At 37.0% G+C, this 24833-nt stretch overlaps 1 protein-coding gene across 1 annotated transcript in view; it reads left to right on the top strand.

The window, feature by feature from the left end:
- Positions 1–24833, top strand: part of LOC150096380 (polycystin-2-like) — a 286011-nt gene that overhangs the window by 134684 nt on the left and 126494 nt on the right. The window contains exon 4 of the mRNA XM_090409166.1: positions 10258–10508. Within this exon, the coding sequence (XP_090265292.1) occupies positions 10258–10508 (251 nt within the window). The remainder of the gene's footprint in view (positions 1–10257; positions 10509–24833) is intronic.

The following is a 24833-nucleotide window of genomic DNA, read 5'->3' as shown; positions in this document are numbered from 1 at the left end:
TGTTTTTTGAATTCAATTCCTATTGTTAATTGTTAGTTGTACTGATGATGTCTTATGATACATAAGATGAAATATTTACATAATAAAGAAGTTATTTACTGTTGCATACATGTTATTCTTTAGTTACCCAGATGATCACTTCATAGTCATGCTCACTAACTGGAGGCAGATCCATTCCACTCTCCATTCATAATAACATTTGATGCAGAGATCAAATCCATGGCTCCTGAACCATGTGTGTGTCATCTGCTAGATACTGCTGCAATTGTCTTTCAGAAACTGAAATTAATTTTTCTTTTTCTTAGATGCTATTTCTTCATGCCGGTTTATATTTCCAGCCAATTCCGCTCATGCCAACTCACTGCTATGACTTCATCATGAACTTGGTCCTCTATATCACTACCTACCCTTTATTTTTCTCCAGATCCAACTATCACCCTTGTATCCCAGGCACTCCCCCACCCCTCTTAATGTCAACTGCCCTCACACAGGTTCACTACTGTTTCGCTCTCTTATGTATATTCTGTCTCCCCAGACTCGACTCTCTTTTTATGTGTCTATTTTGCATACTTATTTTCTCATCTCTCACTCTTCCACTAGTCTCACACTGCTCTCCTCTCTCTGGCTATTTACAACCACTTCTATTTTAGTCTCACCTATTGCATCTATTATGTTCTTTCCTATCTTCTATTATTTTCTCATATCTCTCATTCACTTACTTCATTACTCTCCCTTCCAATAACAGTTTCTCCAGATTGACTCACATCATATGTAATACATCCTTCTTGTACAGGTCCATCCTTGGGTTGATCCCAAAAAATTCACAAACTGCATTTTGTTCTCCTTGCGCAGCTCTATACCACTCATTATCTTTGCTTGTCACCTCAAATCATCACTGTCATATCTGAACAACACACTGATTACATTTTCTATTCTTTTATCTTTTGCTCTCCTCAGTCTTCTAATGTTCATCCTCGCATTTGTCACATCAGTCTTCTAATGTTCATCCAACTGAATCAGTCATTCTTACAACCACTACTCAAGTTGTTCTAGTTGTTTACTCCTTACATCCAAAATGTTTATTGTCCTGTTAAGCTTCCGAATCCCAGAAAACAAATATTGTATATCTTCTAATTTACTGCACTTCTAATAATGAACTCTTTATATAGCACCGTTCTTGAATTCATTCCTTATGAGTTTTTTTTTTTTTTTTTGGCTATCTTTCACTCCTTTTGTATCCTTCCATTTTTATCCACCAATCATATAATTTCATGATGAATACAGTCATTTTATGTTTACCAACCCTACTTTCAAGACTTACATTTTGTTAAATGTATTCACAATACACACACACACACACACACACACACACACACACACACACACACACACACACACACACACACACACACACACACACACTTCCTTGCTTATATTAGGATTCATGCTCTTGCTTACATAAGTTGTGCTCTCTTGTTTAAATTATTCTTAAATTCTTATTTTATAAATACTGCTTTGCTTCTGCTTTAATTATACACTGGTGTCCAAAACCTAAGAACAAACAGTATTTCTGAAGATTATAACTGCAAATTCAGATGAATCAACTTGTAGCAATTTGTAGAACTGATGATTTTGAGTAGAAAATGGTACACATTCAAATTTTTGAGTAGCATACAAACAGGTCATGTAGGAATACTCAACAGGGTAAAAGATAAAAGGCTGCACTAAGCAATTATGTTTGAAGGAAGTGCTTTTTGTGAAGGAATAAAGTTGCAAACTTGGATGTCTTGTAATATCTTAAATAGTATCTAGATGATTTTACACAAGAAAGTAAAATCATCCAATTCTGCAGCCTTCTTCAAGCTTTCCAATACATGTTAAGAAAACATGTATTGGAAAGCTTGAAGAAGGCTGCAGAATTACTGATATTGCCAGGGGTTTGGAACCTTACATGGCATTTTATCCATGCTCTGGGAAGCATTTCAAACCAATGGAATGTGTTCCAGACATTTGCTAAGAGGTTGCCCTTGCTCTACCATGGAGCATGAAAACAGATTTTTGGTTATAACAGTAAAATATAATCAGTGCACCACAGCAGATCACCTTGCAAGTCAGCTCCATTCAAGCACAAGTATGCAGATATCTTGACAAACTTGTGGCAAGACATCTGCAACAAGAAGGCCTATATGTAAGAAAGGCTTCTTGGGAATGATGCTGAGGACATTGACGTGTAGAAGTAGGGAGATTCTTGTTCCATTGTATAAGGTTTTGATTAGGCCACACATGGACTATTGTGCCCAGATTTGGTCACCTGGTTTTCAGAAGGATGAAGAGATGTTGGAAAGGATCCAAAGGCGATTGACTAATGTAGTTTCTGACCTCTGGAATGTCGAGTATAAGGAAAGATTGAGAAGATGTAATTTGCAGAGTCTGGTGGACAGGAGGAAGAGGGGAGATATGATAGAGACCTACAAGTTGGTATTGGGTTTATAGGATCAATGCTGGAAAAGTTCTACAGAAAATAGTGGGAGATCAGGGGAGAACCAGAGGTCATCCCTGGAAACTGTATAAAGATGGTGTGAGTAGGGGAGTGAGATGCAGTTTTTTTTTTCGTGCAGAGTTGTGAATGATTGGAATGCCTTGCCTGAGAGTGTGGTGTCTGCAGGGAGTTTGAATGTATTCAAGGCACAGTATGATGAGCTGTGTGTGTGATAAAAGGACCTCCCAGATGAGTTGTTGACTCCATGAGGTGTTGGGGTAATAATAATAATAACAATAATAATGTCCAAAGGCCTGTAGTCTGCATCTCTTTATCCACAGCTCATTCTAGAGCATGTTTTCAGTGGGATTGTATTCATAAAAATTGGACAAGACACCAATGGGCTAATGTGCTCTTTGCAGATAAGAGTTATTTTAGTCCTTCCTGCAATTCTAGATGACACTTGATCTGGCATGAAAATGATACTGCTTACCATTGTTAGAATGTTCTTGAAAGGGATAGATAGATAGCAATGCTTAGATCATAGTGTGGGGAGGTGTTATGCTTAATGGACGCACCAAGCTACAAGTGACTGGTGAATGATATTGCAACAAAATTCTTCAATGTCATGCTTGATTGTTCCATGGTGCCATAGGTGAAAAACTCATTTTTATGGATGACAGTGCCACACCACATCATACACAAACAGTGGAGATACTTCTTGAGACCAAGGATATTAATCAAATTGAGTGGCCAGCATGCTTCCCAGATCTCAATCCTATAAAATTCGTTCGGGATGCAATAAGTAGCACAAGTGAGCGTAGTGGTAGTTTTGAGCTCTGCTAAACAAAGCATTTTTAATTAGTGTATAGTGTGGCTTTTTGTCACAAATTGTGCTTCATTTTTTTCAGTTTGGATACAAGTGTCCTTCAGTGGTGTTGTTGTTGAAATTCTCTGTTGTTTATATTGTGTTTTGCTACTTGTACTACTTCAGCTTCTAAAGATGCCGTCCATAAAGAAACATACATCAGTGACACGGAAGGCTTCTGTTGGCTTTGTCTTGGATTTTTTGCAGTGGATGCGTCGCAAAAGTTGCTATATGTATGCACCAAAAAATATGAAAGATCTGGACGTTTGGGTAAATGAGAAGAAGGAAAGCGTTAACGTATGTGAAAAGTGTCTGGATAGATTATAGCAATTAGAAATGAGAGCAAACGTCGGGACCATAGTAGAAGAGTTTTGGCAGGAGTTAGTGAAAATGAAAAACAAAATGAAACATCTGGAAGAGGATATTAAACAGCTAAAGGAGAGATTGGTTGATGATAAGGAGAAGGAGGAAGTTAATCTTATAAAGAAAGAATCAAAGGATAGTCATATATCAGTGTATGGGGACTCGATCATCAGAGGTGTGATTACTAATAAAGTGCACAAAACATGCTTTCCTGGTTGAACAATAAAGCAAATAACTGCTGCAGTGCAGAAAAGGAAATACCGGGCATCAAGATTAGTGGTAGTTGTAGGCACAAATGGCTTAGTTGAAGAGAAGAAGAATGTTGATAAAAACTCGAGGAAGTTGTTGCAGCAGGTAAAGAAGAATTAGTGTTGTTGGGAAAGTCAAAGACGTTTTGCCCATATATGATAACAGTGAGTTGAGAAAGAGAGCAGAGATAATGAATAGTAAGATGGCTGAGTTGTGTGAGGCAAAGGGGGTTCAATTTGTAAATCTTCAGAGTGAATTTGAAGGGAAGTTCCAATGGTATAGAGCTGATGGATTACATCTGAATGGGTTTGGTGTTGGGCATTTAGAAAGGCTATTTTTTTCTGAGAAGCACAGAGTCAAGAAGTTAATGTAGAAAATGATCGGAGTCTACCTGTGAAGCAGGATAGCACAAATCAGCAGATTGTACAGCAGGAGGATGATGGATATGAGGTTGAAGATGTGGTTGCAGCAGCACAAGGTGATGGAATGCATAAAGGTGAGGATCAGACAGGTAAGAATGGAAATCATAGTCAGGATCAGGGAAACGGGAGTGGTCAAACCGAAGAGAGAGGTGTAGTATAGCAGCTAGAATAGAGAATGTTGGTGTTATACACAAATGTAAGGAGTATTCGAAACAAGAGAGTTGAGTTTGTGGCATTCATTGAAATGGTAGGCCCCCAAAAAATGGGAATAAGGGAAAAATTGGCTGTCTGAGGTGGATGTGATGTCGGGAATAGAATTAGAAGGATATAAAATATAAAGGAGATGTCAAAAGAGGAGGGGGGGAGTGCTGTTAATGATTGCAGAGGAATGGTGTCCTCAAAATGTGGACGTTGATGGTGCATGCACAGATTTTGAATCTGTGTGGTTTGAAGTTGAAATAAACAGGTTAGTATATCTGATAGGATGCTGTCATAGGCCAGAGAATGCAGAGAATACTGATTGTGAAATGTTTAGGCAAATTAGTTGGGCATGTAAAAAGAAGATGATCCTGATGGCAGACTTTAATTACAAGAATATAGAATGGAAGGATGAAATAGTGTATGAGAACAAGGAGAGGGAGTTTGTTGAATTTCTGAGAGATAAATATCTTAAGCAGCACATGATTGATGCAACTAGAGACTTTAATGTTTTGTATTTGGTGATAACTTCACAAGATATAGTTGTTAATGAAGTATTGAACACTGCTGCCTGTTGGCAGGAGCGAAAGAGCAGATGTGAATTTCAAGAATGGTCTTGAAATTCACAATTGCTCTTGTTATCATTCAGGGAATGAGAGGTGTGATTGAAGTCTGATTAGCGGAATAATGGATTACTGACCATTTAAAACTATGTACAGGTGACCCTCGTATAACATGGATGTTAGGTTCCACAGAAATGGCGCATTATATAAATCGCGTTATGCGAGTCTCAGATCACATAGAAAAAGTAGAATTATGTTCCGAAATTTATTTTTTTTTTTTTAATTATGTAAACAACAATGACATATCCAACAAAAAATATATTTTTATTTAATTCAGGTACCATAATTCATGTAAGTTAAGAAAACATGTAAACTATACAACAAATACATAGTATAAAAGTATAAAAAATTGTACTTAAACTTCATTGCACATAATGCATAAATGTTTTAGGCAAAATAAAATAGTGCCTATTTTAATCTTTCATAGCATGAGGATTTGAGGATTGGTTAATAAACACTGGTTTTGTCATGTAATCACCTGATGCATTACTACAAAACAGTAGAGTAATTCTATCTTTGGAAACTTTGAATCCAGGAGCTGATCTTTTTTTTCGAAATAGAGGTGTGTTTTTGCACTTTTTTCCAATATAACCCGGATTCATCCACATTGAACACCTGGTCTGCACTATAAATTTTTATGAACTTTGAGAGTTTTTGTTTAATAAGATTTCCATCCATAGGAATTTTCTTTTGAGGTGCAATCTTCTATTGAAATCATTAGAGATTTCTCCATTTTTCCATTAGAATATCGCATACACGAGCAACGTGCTTTGCACTTATAATTGAGCCAGCAATAAACACTTTCTCAGATTTTATGTTCATTTTGTTTGATTGTTCGAATTGTTGATTCATTTAAATTCAAAGTCCCTGCAAAAATTCCTGGTTTTTCTCCATTTTTCAATCGATCCAAGATTTTGAATATTTTTCTTCGAGAGAAATTAATTTTGTTTTCAATGTGGGTTTTTCCCTTTCTTTGCAGTTTGTGGCCATTACTATAAAAATAATTTTTTACGAAAAAATGTATGTAACTCACCAGAAAATAAAGTGCTCAGCTTGAGATGAACCCACGTGTGATTTTTAATGCACTTTCCTGGCAGAAACGAGGACAATTTTCAACAATAAATGGTTTATATGGTAAACAATTGAGGTACATGCATGCTAAAAGTTATTTCCCCTAATATAAATTCGCTACTTATAATTACATGCAGGATACAGGCAGACACAAATTTAACAAAGATAAAATTTGATTTTTAAGTCACGCAGTGAAAAACATATGAAAAGATAAAGGGTTACTACAATTTGTAGACCGTGTTTTTATCGGAACCGTGTTGTATAAGTACCGCGTTCAACAAGGGTTACTACAATTTTAGACCACGTTGTATAAGTACTGTGTTATACGAGGGGTTACCTCTATTTAGAAATTTATGTGCATTTAATCATACAAATACAATATTTATTTTACCAATGATATTCTATCCTTTTCAATTTTTTTTCTTGTAAAGAAATTTACAAGAAATTTTTCACTTGTAAAGGCTGGCTGAATCTCACTGGCTAGAGCTGCTTTGATTGTGTATAGCCTGTGTTTAAGCAACAGGGTGAGATGATGTGGAGGGAGCGGAAATGGTTATTCGCACGCATGAAATCACAGTGCTGAAGCAAGGACCTGGATGCTACCACAACTGAGCAAGCCAAGGTAGCTTGACTAGCGTCGGCTTTCGATACACAATGCAAAGCTCAATTATTGCCACGCAAGCTTAAAATGTCTTCTGTCTACAAAAATAAAAGCCTAAATGGAATGCTTATAAATGCATGCATTTATTAACAAATAAATATTACTTCTTTCTCAATTAATGAGCTTGCGCAGCAAGCATAGCAAGCATGGAGAATTTGCCACTGCCTGTTGGTGAGAATGATCATGATGTACTTGTTTGGAAAGTGATGAAACAAGAAAAAGTTACTGCCAAAAATGGATACAGTGGAATTATAAAGCAGATGATTATAGGAAGCTCTGCAGTCAGTTAACATCAGTACATTGGGTAGATGAGCTGAGCGGAAAAGATGTTGAAAATGCATGGAAGCTCATGAGGCAGCATCTGACAAAAGCAATGTATAACTGCATACCAAGGGTTAAGCAGGTAAATAGAGTAGGAGTGAAATGGATGAACAGTGAAATCAAGCAAGCTGTGCTGGAAAAGAAAATGTTATGGAGGAGGTACAAGACAGTTGGTGGTGATCATATCCATGAAGAGTATAAAGTGCAGGCCAGAAAGGTGACAAGTATGGTAAATAAAAAAATAAAAATAAAAAAAAGGTGCAGTATGAGAGGACATTGGCTAGTCAGGCCAAGGTTAACTCAAGGGAATTTTTTCACTATATGGCAAGCAAGAGAAAGAATAACCATGACTATCCACGATGACATTGGTGGATAGTCATGGCAGCAGAAGAACAGTTGTAAAGGATATAGTGGAGTTATTGAACGAGCACTTTATCAGTGTATATCATACTAGTGTAAATGATGCGGTGCAGTATATAGAGGGGGGGGGGGCAAGTATTAGGAGAATTTCAAGTGAAAAAAGCAGAGATTTATCAGGTGTTGGTTGGGTTAAATGTTAATTAGGCTGTAGGAATGGATGACATATCCCCATGTATTCTTAAGATATGTGCACCACAGTTGGTTATGCCCTTGACCTGGTTATTTAATAAAAGTCTTGCAGTGGGTAGGGTTCCTAACTAGTGGAAAGAAGGCAAAATAGTACCACTCCACAAACATGGTTCTAAGACAGAAGTCTCCAACTATAGGCCAGTCTGTATAACCTTGACCACAACTGCAGTGTTTGGAGAGATTATTAAGGAATAGAATACAGAATTCAGTTGATGGACATGGTATTCTTTATGATGGTCAGCATGGATTTGTAAAGGGTAGGTCCTGTGTAGTAATTTACTTGCATTTTATGATAAGATGACGAGTGTGTTAGATAAGGGAGAATCATATTATTATTATTATTATTACATCACACCTTCAGGGAGTCCAAAGACTCGTCGAGAGAGGGAATCTACGCTACAACTCTTCGTCTCACTATTCCACCAACCTTCATCACCTAACAACAATGCCATCTATTGCCGACTACCATCACTTGTACTTTCACAGACAAACACAAACATCCATGCCCATGATGGGATTTGAACCTGTAGCCTTCTGGCTGGACAGCAGATACGCTAACCACTCGGCCAACCAGGCCGGTAGTACTCTATATGCAGCGATATTCTTAGATTGTGCAAAAGTGTTTGATAGATTACAACATGATAGGTTGGGGTAGAAGCTGCAGAGGATGGGTTTAAATAGTATGTTGTTAGGTGGATCAAAGATTGGCTCTCTGAATGATACCAGCAGGGTGTGTATAATTGTGCAGTGTCTCAAAAAAGGAGGGTAACCAGTGGAATGTCCCAAGGCTCTTTTCTTGGGCCCCTGCTGTTTAACTTGTTTGTAAACGATATATCATGTGGACTGACTGGGGATCTTCAGTTATTTGCTGATGGTACAAAGTTGGGAAGAATTATAAGTAGCACTGCTGATGCTGAATCCCTTCAGGAAGATTTGAATAGACTTTTTACTTGGGCAAAAGAGTGGGGTTGGAGTTTTAATATTAATAAGTGCAAGGTGTTGCATTTTTGAGTGCAGAAATATAAGGCTGTGTACTATATATCAACAGTTTCATACTGCAGGAAGCAGATGAGATTAGAGATTTGGGAGTGATGGTTGACAGTAGACTGAAGTTTAGAGGGCATATTGCTAGTGTTGCAAAGGCTGCAATCGTAGTGCTGCTATGATAAGAAGTGCTCTTATAGATAAGACATGCAAGGATAAGGAAGTGGTTGTGCCACTGTATAAAGCACTGGTCAGACACTTGGACTATGCTCAGATCTCGTCAACTGTTTTTCAATGTGATGTGGAGACATTGGAGAGGGTCCAGAGACGAGTGACTAAGACAATATTCAGAAGTTTGGAATGCAATCTATGGAGAGAGAGAGAGAGAGAGAGAGAGGTTGAGGATATGTTGATTGCATAGTTTGGTTGATAGGAGAAAGAGAGGTGATATGATAGAGATGTTTAAGTTAGTGAGAGGATTTTATCAGATTAATCCAGAGGAGATTATAAAAAGAGTAGAAAGGGAGAAGGGAAGAACCAGAGGCCATTCCTGTAAGTTATATAAAAGTGTGGTGAAGAAGGGTGTGAGGAATATATTTTTTACATGGAGAATTGTCAGTGAATGGAATGCATTACCAGAATGTGTTGTTAATGCAAGGAGTGTTAAGGACTCTAAGATTCTATATGATAAATATGTTGTTAGTTGAATGAAACCTCCCACGATGAGTCTGTCGACTCCATGGGGGGGGGTCATAATAATAATAATAAGGAGATGCAGATGAAGTGATGTTCAAAATTCCCCTGCAGAAAAAAAAAAAAAACAACAACAACAAGACCTTATCCTTGCTCCGAAGGATGAGTGGGCCAGTTTGCCTCAAGAGCTCTGAATCACTTGGTGCTAAGCATGGTATGACATTGTGATAGCTGCATTGCAGTTTGGGGTATATTTCATACTGAAATAGCTCTCCACATAGTTTTTTGTAAGCACTTACATTAATTCTTTAACTATGTCCTTAGGTAATTTGTAACCCATTTTTTGTGTAATATAATTTACTAGTATGCTGCCAATAAAGTTATACATTTGGCTATATTCATGAAATTTTTCCTACATAGGTACAAATGTAGTTTGTCTTTACCTTTTGAATACCAGTGTATTAACCTGCATTAATATTCCAGAAAATTGTTGTTTTAGTGAGATATATAATATTCTGTTTTGATTGACTTATTGAATTATATGGGATCATTGTTTTATGTTTTCTTCTGTGGTTATTAGATTATGAGTATTTTAAATAAAATGTATATTCAGAAGCAAACTGTTTGTGTATATTTAATTCACTTGTTAGATACGACATCCAAATTTTACGATGCTTTTTAAAATCATTTTACCAATGCTGAGTTTTAACTTCCAGTTTTACAAATATGTGATGTTAGAAAACCTCTATTGGGAAAATTGGTATAATGATCAGTCCGCAGTAGATGACGATCGCAATATATTGTATGAAAATCGATTGCTAGGTTCTCCCCGACTTCGGCAACTCAGGGTTAGAAATGATTCTTGCAATGTCCATGATGATTTCAAGAAAGCCATAACTCAGTGCTATAATGTCTACTCACCCCATATTGAAGACAGAGAACCATTTGGTTTAATGAATGGAACAGCGTAAGTTATTTCTGTTTTATGACTATCAAAGAAAAAGTAAAAGAATTTTGTATTATTCTACAAATTCTAATTTGATTGTTAATACTACTATAATTGTCAGACATAATTAAATGAACTATACACATAAAATTATGTAATAAAATAAAGAATTTAATATAAACCACTAATATTTTGTGATGAGTACCTGATCACACCATCAGAAGGAAAACACACAACAAGAACTGAAGCTACATGAAGCAAGAAAGAACTGATCAAATGTTCTTACAATTCTTCTGTTCTGCTGCTCTCAGACCAATCATGTGGTACAATAAAGAACCCATGGGAACTGAGAATATATTCATTAGCATGGTTCTTGTTAAGCCTAAAAGGAAAGGGCAGCAAAGCTCATTACAAGATTATTATTATTATTTCAGTAACCTCCATGGAGTCAATAAAATCATTGTGGAAGGCTCACTCAACCAGCAACATGTCTATTCTATCAAAATGAAATTTGATAGAATAGACATAGAATAGAACACCCAGCATTCACAATGCACTGTGGCAAGGCATTCCACTCAACAACAACTCTGCACATAAAAAATGTGCTCCACACTCCCCCTCTACACCATATCTTTATAAAACTTCTCAGGATGACCTCTCATTCTTTCCATCTTAATTATTATTATTATTACCCTATCAGTCCCATGGAGTCAAAGACTAATCTAGGAGGTCCTTTTGTCATGCACACAGCTCATCATACCATGCCTTAAATACATTCAAATTCTCTGCAGACATCATCCTCTTAGGAGACATTCCAATCATTCACAACTCTGCATGCAAAGACCTTGCTTCTCACTCCTCTGCTCACACCCGCCTTATACAGCTTTCAAGAATGACCTCTGGTTTCTCCCTTATCACCCACTGTTTTCTGTAACATCTCTTCAACATTGATCCTATAACAACTCCTTAATAACTTGTAGGTCTCTATCATATCACCTCTCTTCCTCTTCCTATCCACTAGACTCTGTAAATTGTATCTTCTCAACCCTTCCTCATATTTGACATTCCAGTGATCAGAAACCACTTTAGTCATTCGCCTCTGGACCCTTTCCAACATCTCTTTGTCCTTTTGAAAACTAGGTGACCAAGTCTGTACACAGTAGTCAATGTGTTGCCTAATCAGAGCCTTATACAATGGAACAAGAATCTCCTTACTTCTACAAATCAGTGTCCTCCGCATCATTCCCAGATTTCTTTGTGTTGTCTTCGCAATTTTGGCAATGTGTCCCCTAAATTTCAGATCCTTATCCACTATCACCCCAATATCCCTTATTTCTTCCACCTCTAACAATATATCCCCACCAAGCATAAATTCTACATCCCATCTTTGTTTCCCAAATTTTAAAACCTTACATTTTGCAACATTGAACTCGCATCCCCATTTCTGTGCCCATCACTCAATCTCTTCAAGTCTTCTTGTAAGGCCACAAGATCTTCTCTACTCTTCATAGTTTGTCCCAACTTTGCATCATCTGCAAACAACTGAATATCCCCATTCAAATTTTTGCCAATCTCATTAACATATAGGTTAAACAGCAATGGCTCTATAACAGACCCCTGAGGCACACCACTACTGACTTTCCTCTTCTGGGATATTGCTCCCCCATAAACAACTTGCTGATACCTATTAAATAGCTAGTCTCTGATTCAATGCACTAATCTAATATCCAACCCCATCTACTCTAGTTTCACTATCAACTAATTGTGTGGTAATCTGTCAATAGCCTTCGTAAAATTTTAGTATACTATTGTGTATCCTTCTCCTCGTTCCAGTGAAGCCATCACCTTATTGTAATAAGTAAGTGGATTACTAAAACATGTCCTTAATCACAACATCTGACACACAGGTAAGCGTATAATTTGATTCTTGAGTTCTATCATCTCCCTTATGGAGCACCACAATCTTACCCTCCTTTCATTCCTTAGGAACTTGACCCAGTGCAAGACTCGTATTAAAAGAAATATGTCAAGGCAGATGTCAACTCCCTGGCACATTCCTGCAGAATGCGTGGTGATATATTATAAAGTCCTACAGCCTTATTCACCTCAAGTTTGCTCAACTCCCCATACACCTCTTACTATAAGGCTCACTTACAGTCAGCCTCTCCTCCCCATTATCAACTGCTCTCAATTTCTTCATGATGTCCCATTCACAAGAATGAAAGACCTTTATGAACTGCTCATTAAGTATCACCACTATATTCTCTGCAGCAGTTGTTCCTTTACCATTTTCTCCAATCATTGTCATTCTTCCATAATTATTATTTTTTTTGCTGGCTACATATCAAAAGACCTCCTTAGGATTCTTTCTGGTTTCATTAGCTAACTGCTGTGCATACTTCACTTTTACTACCCTTACCAACCAAGTCACCCTCCTTGCCTGTTTTTTGTAATCGTCATGGAATTGATTATAACCACTTCTCTTATGCTGCCTCCATAATGCCTTTTTCCTCTGTATCACATGCTTAATCCCTTCATTCATCTATTTCATACCTACTTTATTTGACCTTCTGACCTTTGGAAAACATTTACACATTGCTTCTACCAGACAGTTCTTGAATATCTCCCAAGCTACATTGATCTCTTTTCCAGCTAACTCCTCATTCCATGCTACACCTGCAATCTGCCACCTGAGCTCCTCATAATCACTAGGATTGTAATTCCACATATACCCTTTTCTCACAGATGTCCTCACAGTGGTGGCAACGACCCAGGTAAGCACTTCATGGTCACTCTCACCAACTGGAGGATGATTTGACACATCATTTAGAATTATTTGGATTTGATCATCTCATCAGAGATGATCAAATCCAAGATCCTCAATCCTTGTGTGCCCTCTGTTATACTGTCTGAGGTAGTCATCCCTCAAAAAACTCAAGAAACTCATTTTCTTTACTTTCAGTTGCTATCTCAGCAGTCTATACTACTATAATTAAACTTACCCATAATGATCACCCTTTTCTTATTTGCTTGGCTAATTTGATTATACAATTACATGGTCATTACCATCCACATTACCAGATCTAGAACGACATCCAACTAAGTATTTCATTCTCTTCACCTCTATGTCACATCATACTGCCTCAAAACCACAGATACTATTTCCCTTCTTGCATCTCTACTTTGCATGGACTTAATGCTTTCTCTATCATCAATAGCACTCCCTCCCTCCCTTTTTACCATTTCTATCTTCACAAAACACATCATACCCTTCCATCTCTATTCCTGTCAGGATGTCGTCCTCTTCCAACCATGTCTCACTTATTCCGACAATCTTTGGGTGAACAGACTCAATTAATGCAGCCATTTCGTTTGCCTTGTTTCTTACACTTCTAGCATTTGTATACAAACATAGCAACTCATTCCTGGATCTATAGCTAGTTCCACTGATACCACTTATTTGGTGTGACTTCTCCATGCTCAACTCAAACCATTTCTTTTTCTCCTTATTCATCTTAGAACCTTCTTCAAATCGAATTGTTTTCCCTTGATTCCCTCATCCACTTCCCTTTTTGTCTACACACCTTCATATCCTCTCTTAGCATAAACCTTTCTCACACTGTGTTCCCTTGTCCTCCCTGAGTACCCCCATTTCCTGTCTTTACACACCTGTTCTCTCATTCCCTATACTCATGCCTTTCACTTCTTCATTCTTAATCGCCTCTGTCCACTCTTTTTATAATTCCTTCTGTGTTAATCTGCAGAATCCCTTAACAAAATTGAATGTCTCTATCATATTTCCTCTTTTCCTCCTATCCACCAAACTTTGTAATCCACGTTCCCTCAACTTCTCTGCATAACCAACACTCCAGAGTCCCAATATATTTATCTTTGGACCTAGATTTAACAAGAAAATTACGAAATATATATTCACCACTAATATTAAATTAAGATATTTGCATATAGACATATACAAGAAAAAACAATTATTCACATACAATGAGTAGTAGTGTGACAAGTCAAGTGTATCAACCAAGGAATACATAATCCATATATTAAGGCTTAAGTGCAGAAAAACTCATGTTAGAGGCTGGCTTAATTGAGTGAAACAGTACTGAGAAAAGATTACAAATATTATTTTATTCTTCCAGTATTTCACCTCAGTCACTAAGACATCATCACAGAATACAATATGATACTTGTAAAACACACATGCAAAGGCAACACAAAACTAAGTGAAACATATGGGCGAAAGACTAGGTTGCTAACTAGGCTGAGCACCCCTTGTGTGTATCTGTTAGCAACCTAGGATGTAAACTGGAATCTTGAAGTATTAGTGTTTCCCATATTTTGGGAAGTTTAATGTAACCATATTGATTTAAATTAGGCAGATTTCTGAGAGAGCAACTGCAGATTCGAAAAATTGTCTTTCTCTTCCAAATTTACTGTGATGGAGCATGGTGGTCTTTTTCCAATTGATATTCTATGAGCTGTATCTAAAGTATGGTCTGCATGGCCCAGTTGACCATAGTCATGACTGCATATGTATTTTCTGTGTTTTCTTCCATGTGGACATTGGTTGATCCTCCTGTCTGTTTGTAGTAGGCCAGCTTGCAGGAACAGGGCACTTTATATACTCCAGACACACACACACAGAGAGAAAGAGAGAGAGAGAGAGAGAGAGAGAGAGATGGGGGGGGGAGCAGATCTTTAGTAGAATTTATAAGAGTAGCAAGGTGGGTCTCCCATGATGAGTCTACTGAATCTGAGGTTACTGTAATAATAATAATAATACACAAACACACCATTGCTCTTTATTCTACCAGTGAATGTCCAATCAGCAAAATGTTTCTTCATCTTAAAGGGATAGCGGTTCCCTATGATATCTACTAGAAACAGCATCTTCAAGCTTGAAAGCCATGCAGAGATTGTATTTCTTTAAGACTCTGGCTATTTTTTCTGAAGTGCCTCGAACATAGTGGATGATGATGATAGTGTTACTAAAATCTTTCTGAAGAGAAGGTCAAGGATTGGGGTAAGGATTGATAAAAAAAAACTGTGAATGGATTCAAGGCAGGACTTGATCTTTTGACATAAGAGAATATGGACCTCCAGCAATGAGTATTTTGACTCCATGGAGGTAGATTAATAATATTAATAATAATAATATTAATAACTAAAATTAATAATAATAAGGCTGTAGGAATTATTATTATTATTAACAACTGATTTCCATAGAGTCAGAGATTCATTGTGGGAGGTACACATTATTGCACACACAATGCTCATCCAACCATGCTTTAAACTAATTCAATGTGTCTACATTCACAACACTCAGGCAATGCATTCCATACACAAACCACTCTCCATGCAAAGAACTTGTTCCTCACTCCTCTGCCTATAACCTCCTTATACAGTTTTCAGCAATGGCCTCTTGTCCTACCCCCTCCTCCCCGTTCTATGAAAAATCTCCTCCATGTCAGCACGATAACAACCCCTGACTAGCTTATATGTCTCAATCATATCTTCCCCTTCCTCCTATTCACGAGGTTCTGCAACTTACATTCTCTCAATCTGTCCTCGTCCTCCACATTTCAAAGACCACTGACTACCTTTGTGAATGGATCCTTTTTTCTTCTTCTTTCTTTCTTCTGGACCCTTTCTAACATATCCTTGTCACCATAAAAACCCGACAACCAAATCTGTTGCAATAATCCATATGAGGATCAAGATCTTATACAATGGCATCATAACCTCTCTATTTCAGCATGTCAGGGTCCTCCACATCATTGCAATTATCCGATGTGACGTCTTCAAAACTTGTGCAATGTGGCCCCTGAATTTCAGATCCTTGTCCACCATCACTCTTAGATCTCTTATCTCCTCTACTTCCTTTAAAGTTTCCCCACCAAGTGTATACTATGCATCTCATCATTGCTTACCAAATCTCAAAACCTTACTTTGCAACATTGAACTGATAGTTCCACTTACTTGTCCATTCATGCAATCTATTCAAGTCCTCTTATAAGGCCATAATATCCACTTTACTCTGCATTGCTCTCCCCGAGTTCTGCATTATCTGTAAACAGATGGATATCACTAGTTAAACCCATCCCAATATCCAGGGCCGGTGCTAGGCTGGACGTCACCTGCCTGCAAAGCTGAAATGAGCACTCACAAACAAATGACAATTTATTTATTTATTTTTATTTTTGTCTTCATTCTAATGAAACTTTATACTAACACTTCGAAATGGCGCCCACCTTGTAGTGGTATCTGCCTGCAATGCAGACCTGCTTCTGCCAGCCCTGCCAATATCATTAACATACAAATTGAACAACAATGGTCCCAAAACTGATCCCTGCAGTACATCACTAGTGACCTTTCTCTTTTGGGATACTGCACCACCATATGCAACTTTCTGATACCTATCTGACAGCCAGTCACTGATCCAGCTGAGAAGTCTGTTATCCAGTTCCATCTATTTCACTTTATTTAACAGCTTGTCATGTGGCAGTCTGTCAAAAGCTTTTGCAAAATCCAAGTACACCACTGTATATGCATCTCTCCTGTTCAAGGTATTTGTCACCCTTACTGTACATAAGTAAGTTAATGAAACATGATCTCCCCTTAACAAACCCATGCTTATAACCACAGAGAATACTGCTGTTATCAACCCATTTCTGTATCCACCTCTCACCATTCTCTCCAGTACCTTCACCACAACTCCATGAATGATATATCCCTACATATTTTAAAGGAATGTGTGCAACAGTTAACTGTGCTCTTGACCTGGTTATTTAATGAAGGTCTTGTTGAGGCTAAGGTCCCTAAGGAGTAGAAAGAAGGCAGAATAGTACCATTTGACAACCATTGTTCTAGGACAGACGTTTCCAATTATAGACCAGTCTGTACCCAGTCAAGATGTTGGAGAGATTGGTTAAGAATAAAATACAAGACTGGGTTTGACATAGGATTCTTTATGATGGTCAGCATGGATTTGTAAAGGATAGGTCGTGTTCTTGTTTTAGCAGTTTACTTCATTTTTATGATAAGGTAATGAATGTGTTAGATAAGGGAGAATCATATATAATGAGGTGTCAAATCACCCTCCAGTTAGTAAGAGTGATCATGAAGTGATTACCTGGTGGTTGCCAGCAGTGTGAGGACATCTGTGAGGAAACAGTATGTGTGGAACTACAAGGCTGGTGATTATGTGAAGCTCAGGAGACAGCTTGCAGGTGTAGCATGGAATGAAGAGATGGCTGGAAAGGAGCAATGCTGCTTGGGTGATATTCAAGAACTATTAGAAGCAGTGATTAAATGTATTCCAAGACAAGGTATAATGAGCTGTATGTATGACAAAAGGACCTGCTAGATGAATCTTTGACTCCATGGGGTCTTAGGATAATAATATATATATATATATTATTGTTCATCTTTACTCGGTAGAAATATTATAAAAAATTAGTTAAATGACTATATACCGAGAATGAAAAAACAACAAGGTTTAATATTAAGATACTTAATGTATCTTATATTATATAAGATATATAATATATATAAGATATATTATATTATATCTTATATTAACTAGTATCTTATAATGATCTTATCTTTGGTCATATGGTCAAACACCTTGGCAAAAATGCCAAAGAACAACTTCTGGACATTCTCAATACCTCTTGGCGAACGGGCAAACTTCCAAAAGAATGGAAAAAATCAGTTATTGTACCCATCCTGAAACCTGACAAAAATGCTGCAGAATGTCAAAGTTACAGACCTATCGCATTAACTAGCATACTTTGTAAAATTACTGAAAGAATCATACACTCCAGGCTTATGCACTGGCTGACAAAAAATAAGAAAATCAACTACTACCAAACTGCTTATAGAACTCGTCATTCGACAACAGATCAATTATTCCATTTCTGCCAAACAATAATAGACTCATTTCAGGAAAAACCAACAAAAAAGACAACTGCCATATTCCTTGATATGACTGCTGCTTTTGATCGTGTTTGGATCAAAAAATTAATACAAACAATACATGATATTGGAATTAGAGGAAACGCTTTAATCTGGATTGCTGATTTCATCAGAGGAAGAAAGATCAAAGTCAGAATCAATACAGCAATATCAAAAGAGCGGAGAACCTGGGCTGGTGTTCCCCAGGGCTCAGTACTCAGTCCCTTACTATTCCTTCTATATGTCAATAATATTCATCCCTACCTTACAGAAGACACAAAAGTAACTTGCTATGCAGATGATATAGCCATCTGGCACACTAGTGCTAAAATCAAAGAATCAGAGGAAATTCTAAACAAATCCATGAGAGGATTAGAAAAATGGTCAAACGAACTCAAACTTAAAATCAACCCAGACAAAACAAAACTAAGTACATTTAGTACAGACAGGAAAAATAGACATTCCTACAATCCCAAAGTCATGATCAATAACAAGCTAATTGAAAAAGTCACAAATCCAAAATACCTTGGTATTACGCTTGATCAGGAATTACGTTTTGCACAACACATCTCTAACACTTCCAACAGAGCTCTAAAAAAATTAAATATACTGAAAAGGCTTTGTGGAACAAATTGGGGTGCAAAGCCAAAAATCCTCAAAACTACTTACACTACACTAATAAGGCCAATAATGGAATATGCAGCACCTATCTGGTCACCTTCGGCTTCATCGGTAAAGAAAAACCTAGACAAAATACAAGCAAAAGCATCCAAGATTATCATTGGTGCAGTCTCATCCACTAACAACATCAGAGCCCAACAGGAATGTGGGCTTGACCTGCTGGAGGACAGACGAAAATTTGCCACCATAAAATTCATAAATAATATCAGAAGCTACCAAAGTGATCATGTCTCCCTAAAAACCTATGAACATTGGAACCAAATTTGCAGACTTCACAGATCATCGACTTTACAATATGATGACACTATCAGGAAAGAAATAGGTCTTGATCAGCTAAATGTCCACATAAACAAAGAACCTCTATTTTCCAGTCCTTTACCTTCAAATACCTTCATAAATCTAAACCTTACCAAACTCTGTACAAAAAAAGAACCAAAAGAAATGCTTAAAGAAAAAGGCCTAAATACCATCAACCTTCTTTCATCCTCCAAACAGGTTATTTGTTATACCGATGGATCATCAGACACCAATATGATTAATGGAGGCGCTGGTGTTCTCCTTCTACTCCCGAAAGGTGAAAAACTTTCAATAAAAGTTGGATCTGGGAGAATCGCTTCCAATTTTACCAGCGAACTCTACGCAATAATTAAAGCACTAGAAGCCTACTTAAATCTATCATCATCTCAACAATCTGAAGGAATTATAATTTACAGTGACTCAAGATCAGCTATGGAGGCAATCAAAAATGGCAATACCAAGCTCACACAAGACATCCATAAACTCTTAAATCATCTAAAGTGTTTAGGTAAAAGTTGCATTCTACAATGGATTCCTGCTCATGTAGGCATTGATCACAACGAAGCAGCTGATAAATTAGCAAAAGAGGCCAGAGAACTCAACCAAGAAACTCATATGATAACTCTTGCTGATGCCAATGCACTAGCAAAAGCTAAACTAATTCCATTGAAATCAGTGATACAACATCAAATTCCCGAGATCAATGCTGACAGAAGGACCTCCACTACGATAGCAAGACTACGAACAGGACATTATAGAGGAATGAAGATCAATACAGATGATACGAGAACATATAGAAACTGCAACAACTGCCCCAATACGGAACTGACACCCACTCACATCTTTACCTGTCCAGCAATTACAGCAGCCTTGCAAGAAATAGATCCTAATCCTGAACAACAGCTCTATACAAACAAAATCACAGACATAGCCAAAGCAGTACAAAGAGCGCACGGAAACATCTAAGACTCTTCAAAGGACAAGACAACAACAACAACATCTTATATTATATAATATAAGATACATTAAGTATCTTAATATTAAACCTTGTTGTTTTTTCATTCTCATATATAGTCATTTAACTAATTTTATATATATATATATAACTTGATGGTATTGTTCAGATATATATATATTATATATATATATATATATTTTTTTTTTTTATGAAGAATTGAATGACTAGAACTGAGATTTAAGTAAAAAGGTTTTAATATAAAAACATGACTAGTTTCGGCCTGTAACAGCCTTCATCAGGTGACATTATAAAAGAAAGAAAAAAGAAAAAACACTAAACACTGAATGTTAAAAGACTATTCGTTTTAAAAATTTTATGGAATTTACAACCGTGTTAAAAAAACTTTTTTAATTATCCCGACGTTTTGATCTTCACATCAAGATCATCATCTGGAGCGTACATAAATATACAGGACAAGCTGAGTTACATCATTAACTGTAAGCTAGAGAAACAATGATTTGATCACATGTTATTCTACTGGCGTGACCTCTGGTGGAAAAAAAAAAAAAAAAAATTTAATAATAATTTTTTTTCCCACCAGAGGTCACGCCAGTAGAATAACATGTGATCAAATCATTGTTTCTCTAGCTTACAATTAATGATGTAACTCAGCTTGTCCTGTATATTTATGTACGCTCCAGATGATGATCTTGATGTGATCGAAACGTCGGGATAATAAAAAAAGTTTTTTCAACACGGTTGTAAATTCCGTAAAATTTTTAAAATGAATGCTGATCACCATGTAACTCTAAAAGAAAGGATTAAAAGACTATGCACAACATAGAGAGTCTCTATACATAATTAGCATGAAAATGTTGTATTTGTATTTAAAGCTGTTCTTTCGTTTGTTGCATTGTTGGGAGAGTGCGTACTTGCAGCATCACGTGAACGCCAGTACATGATTACAGCTGAATGACTATCTGGGAAGTTGTAGCTCAAGTTATTATTTAGATGAAGAGGATTGAAGATGATTTCTCTAGATTCCACGATTTTTCTCTCTAGTTCATCATTGCAATGGAAGATGTTAGTAGATTTTTCCCAGCAGACTTTGTGACTTTGGTTTTCATCATTAGGATTACCGAGAAAAGGATATGACTTGATAATGCACTGGCTTGCTGTCTCTTGTAAGCAATGTCCCTCATGTTCTTCCATATGCAATTCGACAGATTTGTCTGTCTGCCCAAAATAAGAAATATCACAATCACACAATATTTTATATACACCAGGGTATTTGAGTTGATGGTGACAAGGTTTTGGGTGGCTTATTGAGAAACGGATCTTTGGAAGTGGAGTGAACAAGGTTCTGATATTGTATTTTCTTAGAACTTTTGCAAATTTATGTGAAACTGTACTTATGTAAGGAATAGATATGTTGCCTTTGAATCTGTTTGTTTCTTCTGCGTGATGTCTAGGAGGATTATGAAGGAATTTTTCAATGATTCTCTTGGAATATCCATTAACTTCGAAAGAAGTTTTCAGATGGTTTATTTCTGTAAGAAGTTCATTTGGGTCATCCAGAAGAGAACGGGCTCTATGTCCCAAGGTGGAAATTATTCCAAGCTTATGAGGAGGGAAGTGATGGGACCGATTATGCAGATATCTGTTGGTATGTGTGATCTTTCTATATATCGATATTTTGAGTTTACTAGAAGAACGAGTCAGTTTGACACCAAGAAAAGGCAAGGAATTATCCGTTTCAAGCTCGGCAGTAAACTTAATACTTTGATGTCAGCTATTGAGATGTTCGAGGAAAACCATAAGGGATTCATGTCCATGTCTCCAAATAATGAAGTCATCATCTACATAGCATTTCCAAACTTTAGGTGTTAAAATAAAGGAAGAGATAGACTTGGTTTCAAAATCCTCTAAGTAAATATTTGCGATTACAGGGGATAAAGAATTACCCATAGCCAGTCCATGATTTTGTTTGTATATATTATCTTGAAATTTGAAGTAACTGGACCTGATGCAATATGTAAGCAAGGCTAACATTTTTTTGGATAACTTGTCCTTGAGTAATGTTAGGACTTCATCTGTTGGGACATTAGTGAACAAAGAAGTTATGTCCAAGCTAGCCATGATGTCATTTTCATTAACAAAAACTTGAGTAATGTTAGGACTTCATCTGTTACAGGCCGAAACTAGTCGTGTTTTTATATTAAAACCTTTTTACTTAAATCTCAGTTCTAGTCATTCAATTCTTCATAAAAATATGTATGTTAACCAAGTTAATGATCATTCTTTCATATATATATACAGGGTGTTCGGGATAAATTTGACAGTTTCGTAAGGAAAAAGAAAATCTTCTTTGTATCTATTAAATTTAATGAATTGACAAAAAACATTACAGGCAGAGTTAATTACAATACTATCAACAAAATTTACTCAAAATAACCACCATTAGCATCGATCACAGCTTCAATCCTGCTTCGGAACCTCGAACAAGCTGATGCTACAGTCTCCCTGGGAAGGGCCGCAAAAACTGTTTTAATTTTATCCATTAACTGGGCTTTTGTATTACTGGAAGTGCGATTGGTGTCTTTTTCAACTGCGCCCCATACAAAATAATCCATGGGGTTAAGGTCTGGGGAGTTTGGAGGCCAAACATTTGGACTGGTGAAGTCGTAGAAATTTTCAGACAACCATTTTTGACTTTTCCCAGAGGTGTGGCAAGGGGCCGAATCCTGCTGCCATACATACGGCCTACCATTGGCTACCCTTGTTATCCAGGGCTTGACTACAGTGTTTAGCAACTCCACGTAGCCATCTGAAGTCAACCTGAGGCGCTCTTGGAAAAAATGCGGAGGCATCACATTGCCTTCAGAGGATACACATCCGAAAACCATCACAGTTTGGGGAAATTTAGTCTGCATTACACGAGGAATGTCCTTTGTACTGTATGCAAGCCATCTGTTATTCTGCGTGTTGTGTTTTTGATCCTGGCAAAAGTTTTTCTCATCGGAAAAGAACCAGATTGTTTGTGGTTCCGCAGGATGTTTCACTCTGCTTAGAAGTTTCTTCGCGTTTATCAAACGTTTTTCACGGGCCTTTTCTGTAAGCAGCTGACCTTTGCGGCGCTTGTATGAGTAGTAGCGGAGGTCTTCATTGAGTGCAAGCTTCATAGTAGAGGCTGCAACATTCATTTCACGTGACAAAGCCCGAATTCCAATGCCAGGGTTCTTCAACACCTGTTCCTGCAGATTTGCGAGGAATTCTGCTGTACGAACGCAATCAGATCGTCTGCTAGGGATCTTTCTTCTTGCTACATCCTCGTAGTCACCATTGCAAGTCTCTAGTTCATGCCTGATTGTTTTTACTGTATTCAGGGAGCATTGGGCAGCAGTCGAAATATCCTTATTTTGATGGCCGGCACGAATCATCATGATACAAGTTATTCTCTTCCATGATTCAGGTGGGTTCCAGCTATCCATCCTTTCTGACATCTTGTATATGAATGAAGAAGGGTCCAACCTTTTAAATGAAGAGAAGTGTGTGTTAATACATGTAACTTACGGAAAAATATAATTAATTATAAATATGTCAAATTTATCCCGAACACCCTGTATATAGGACAATAGGATCAACAATTTACTGAAAACCACCTCAGAGTTACCAAAAAATATCCATCTTTCCCTCAGATCGATTCATCCGCTAATCCCATGATTATATGGACTCCCAAAGATCCATAAATTGAACTCTCCACTTAGGCCAATCATTGAAGGTATAAACTCCCCTACTTACAACCTATCTAAATATCTCACATCTTTCTTGAAAAACCTATCTGGTAATTCCTTCTCTTATATAAAAAATTCAGCTGATTTCGTGTCCAAGATCAAAGACATCAAACTCAACAAATCAGATTTAATGGCAAGTTTCGATATAGTTTCTCTCTTCACAAATGTACCTACTCAAGAGATCCTCCATCTTTTCCACAACAATCTATCCAAGAAATTCTTTTCCTTACTCTCTTACTGTGTAAATTCAGGATACTTCAAATTCAACTTACAAACTAAGATTTACAAACAGAACTCAGGATTGGCTATGAGCAGTTCACTTTCTCCATTTCTTGCAGATATATTTCTTAAGGACTATGAAGAAAAGGTGATTAATTCCTCAACACTAAAACCCAAAATTTGGTACTGTTATATAGATGATGTATTCCTCATTTGGGAACACGGTTTAAACAACCTCAATATTTATGATGCCTTTTTCTTGACCACTGGTATTAATAATTAAAGACTTATTTTGTAAGCTAGCCAAGTAAATAATAGTTTAATATCCAACGTTTCACTGACTAATATCTGTCAGCATTTTCAAAGGAATACACTGGTAGGTGATAGAAAGTAACAAAAACTAGGAAACTAACCGATAATTCTAAAAAT

The sequence above is a fragment of the Typopeltis vanoorti genome, chromosome 19, assembly GCF_054136105.1.
Source record: "Typopeltis vanoorti isolate ZY-2024b chromosome 19, IOZ_Tvanoo_1.0, whole genome shotgun sequence".
NCBI lineage: Eukaryota > Metazoa > Arthropoda > Arachnida > Uropygi > Thelyphonidae > Typopeltis > Typopeltis vanoorti.
The sequence above is the reverse complement of the archived record's forward strand: the minus strand, read 5'-3'. Positions and strand labels throughout refer to the sequence as shown.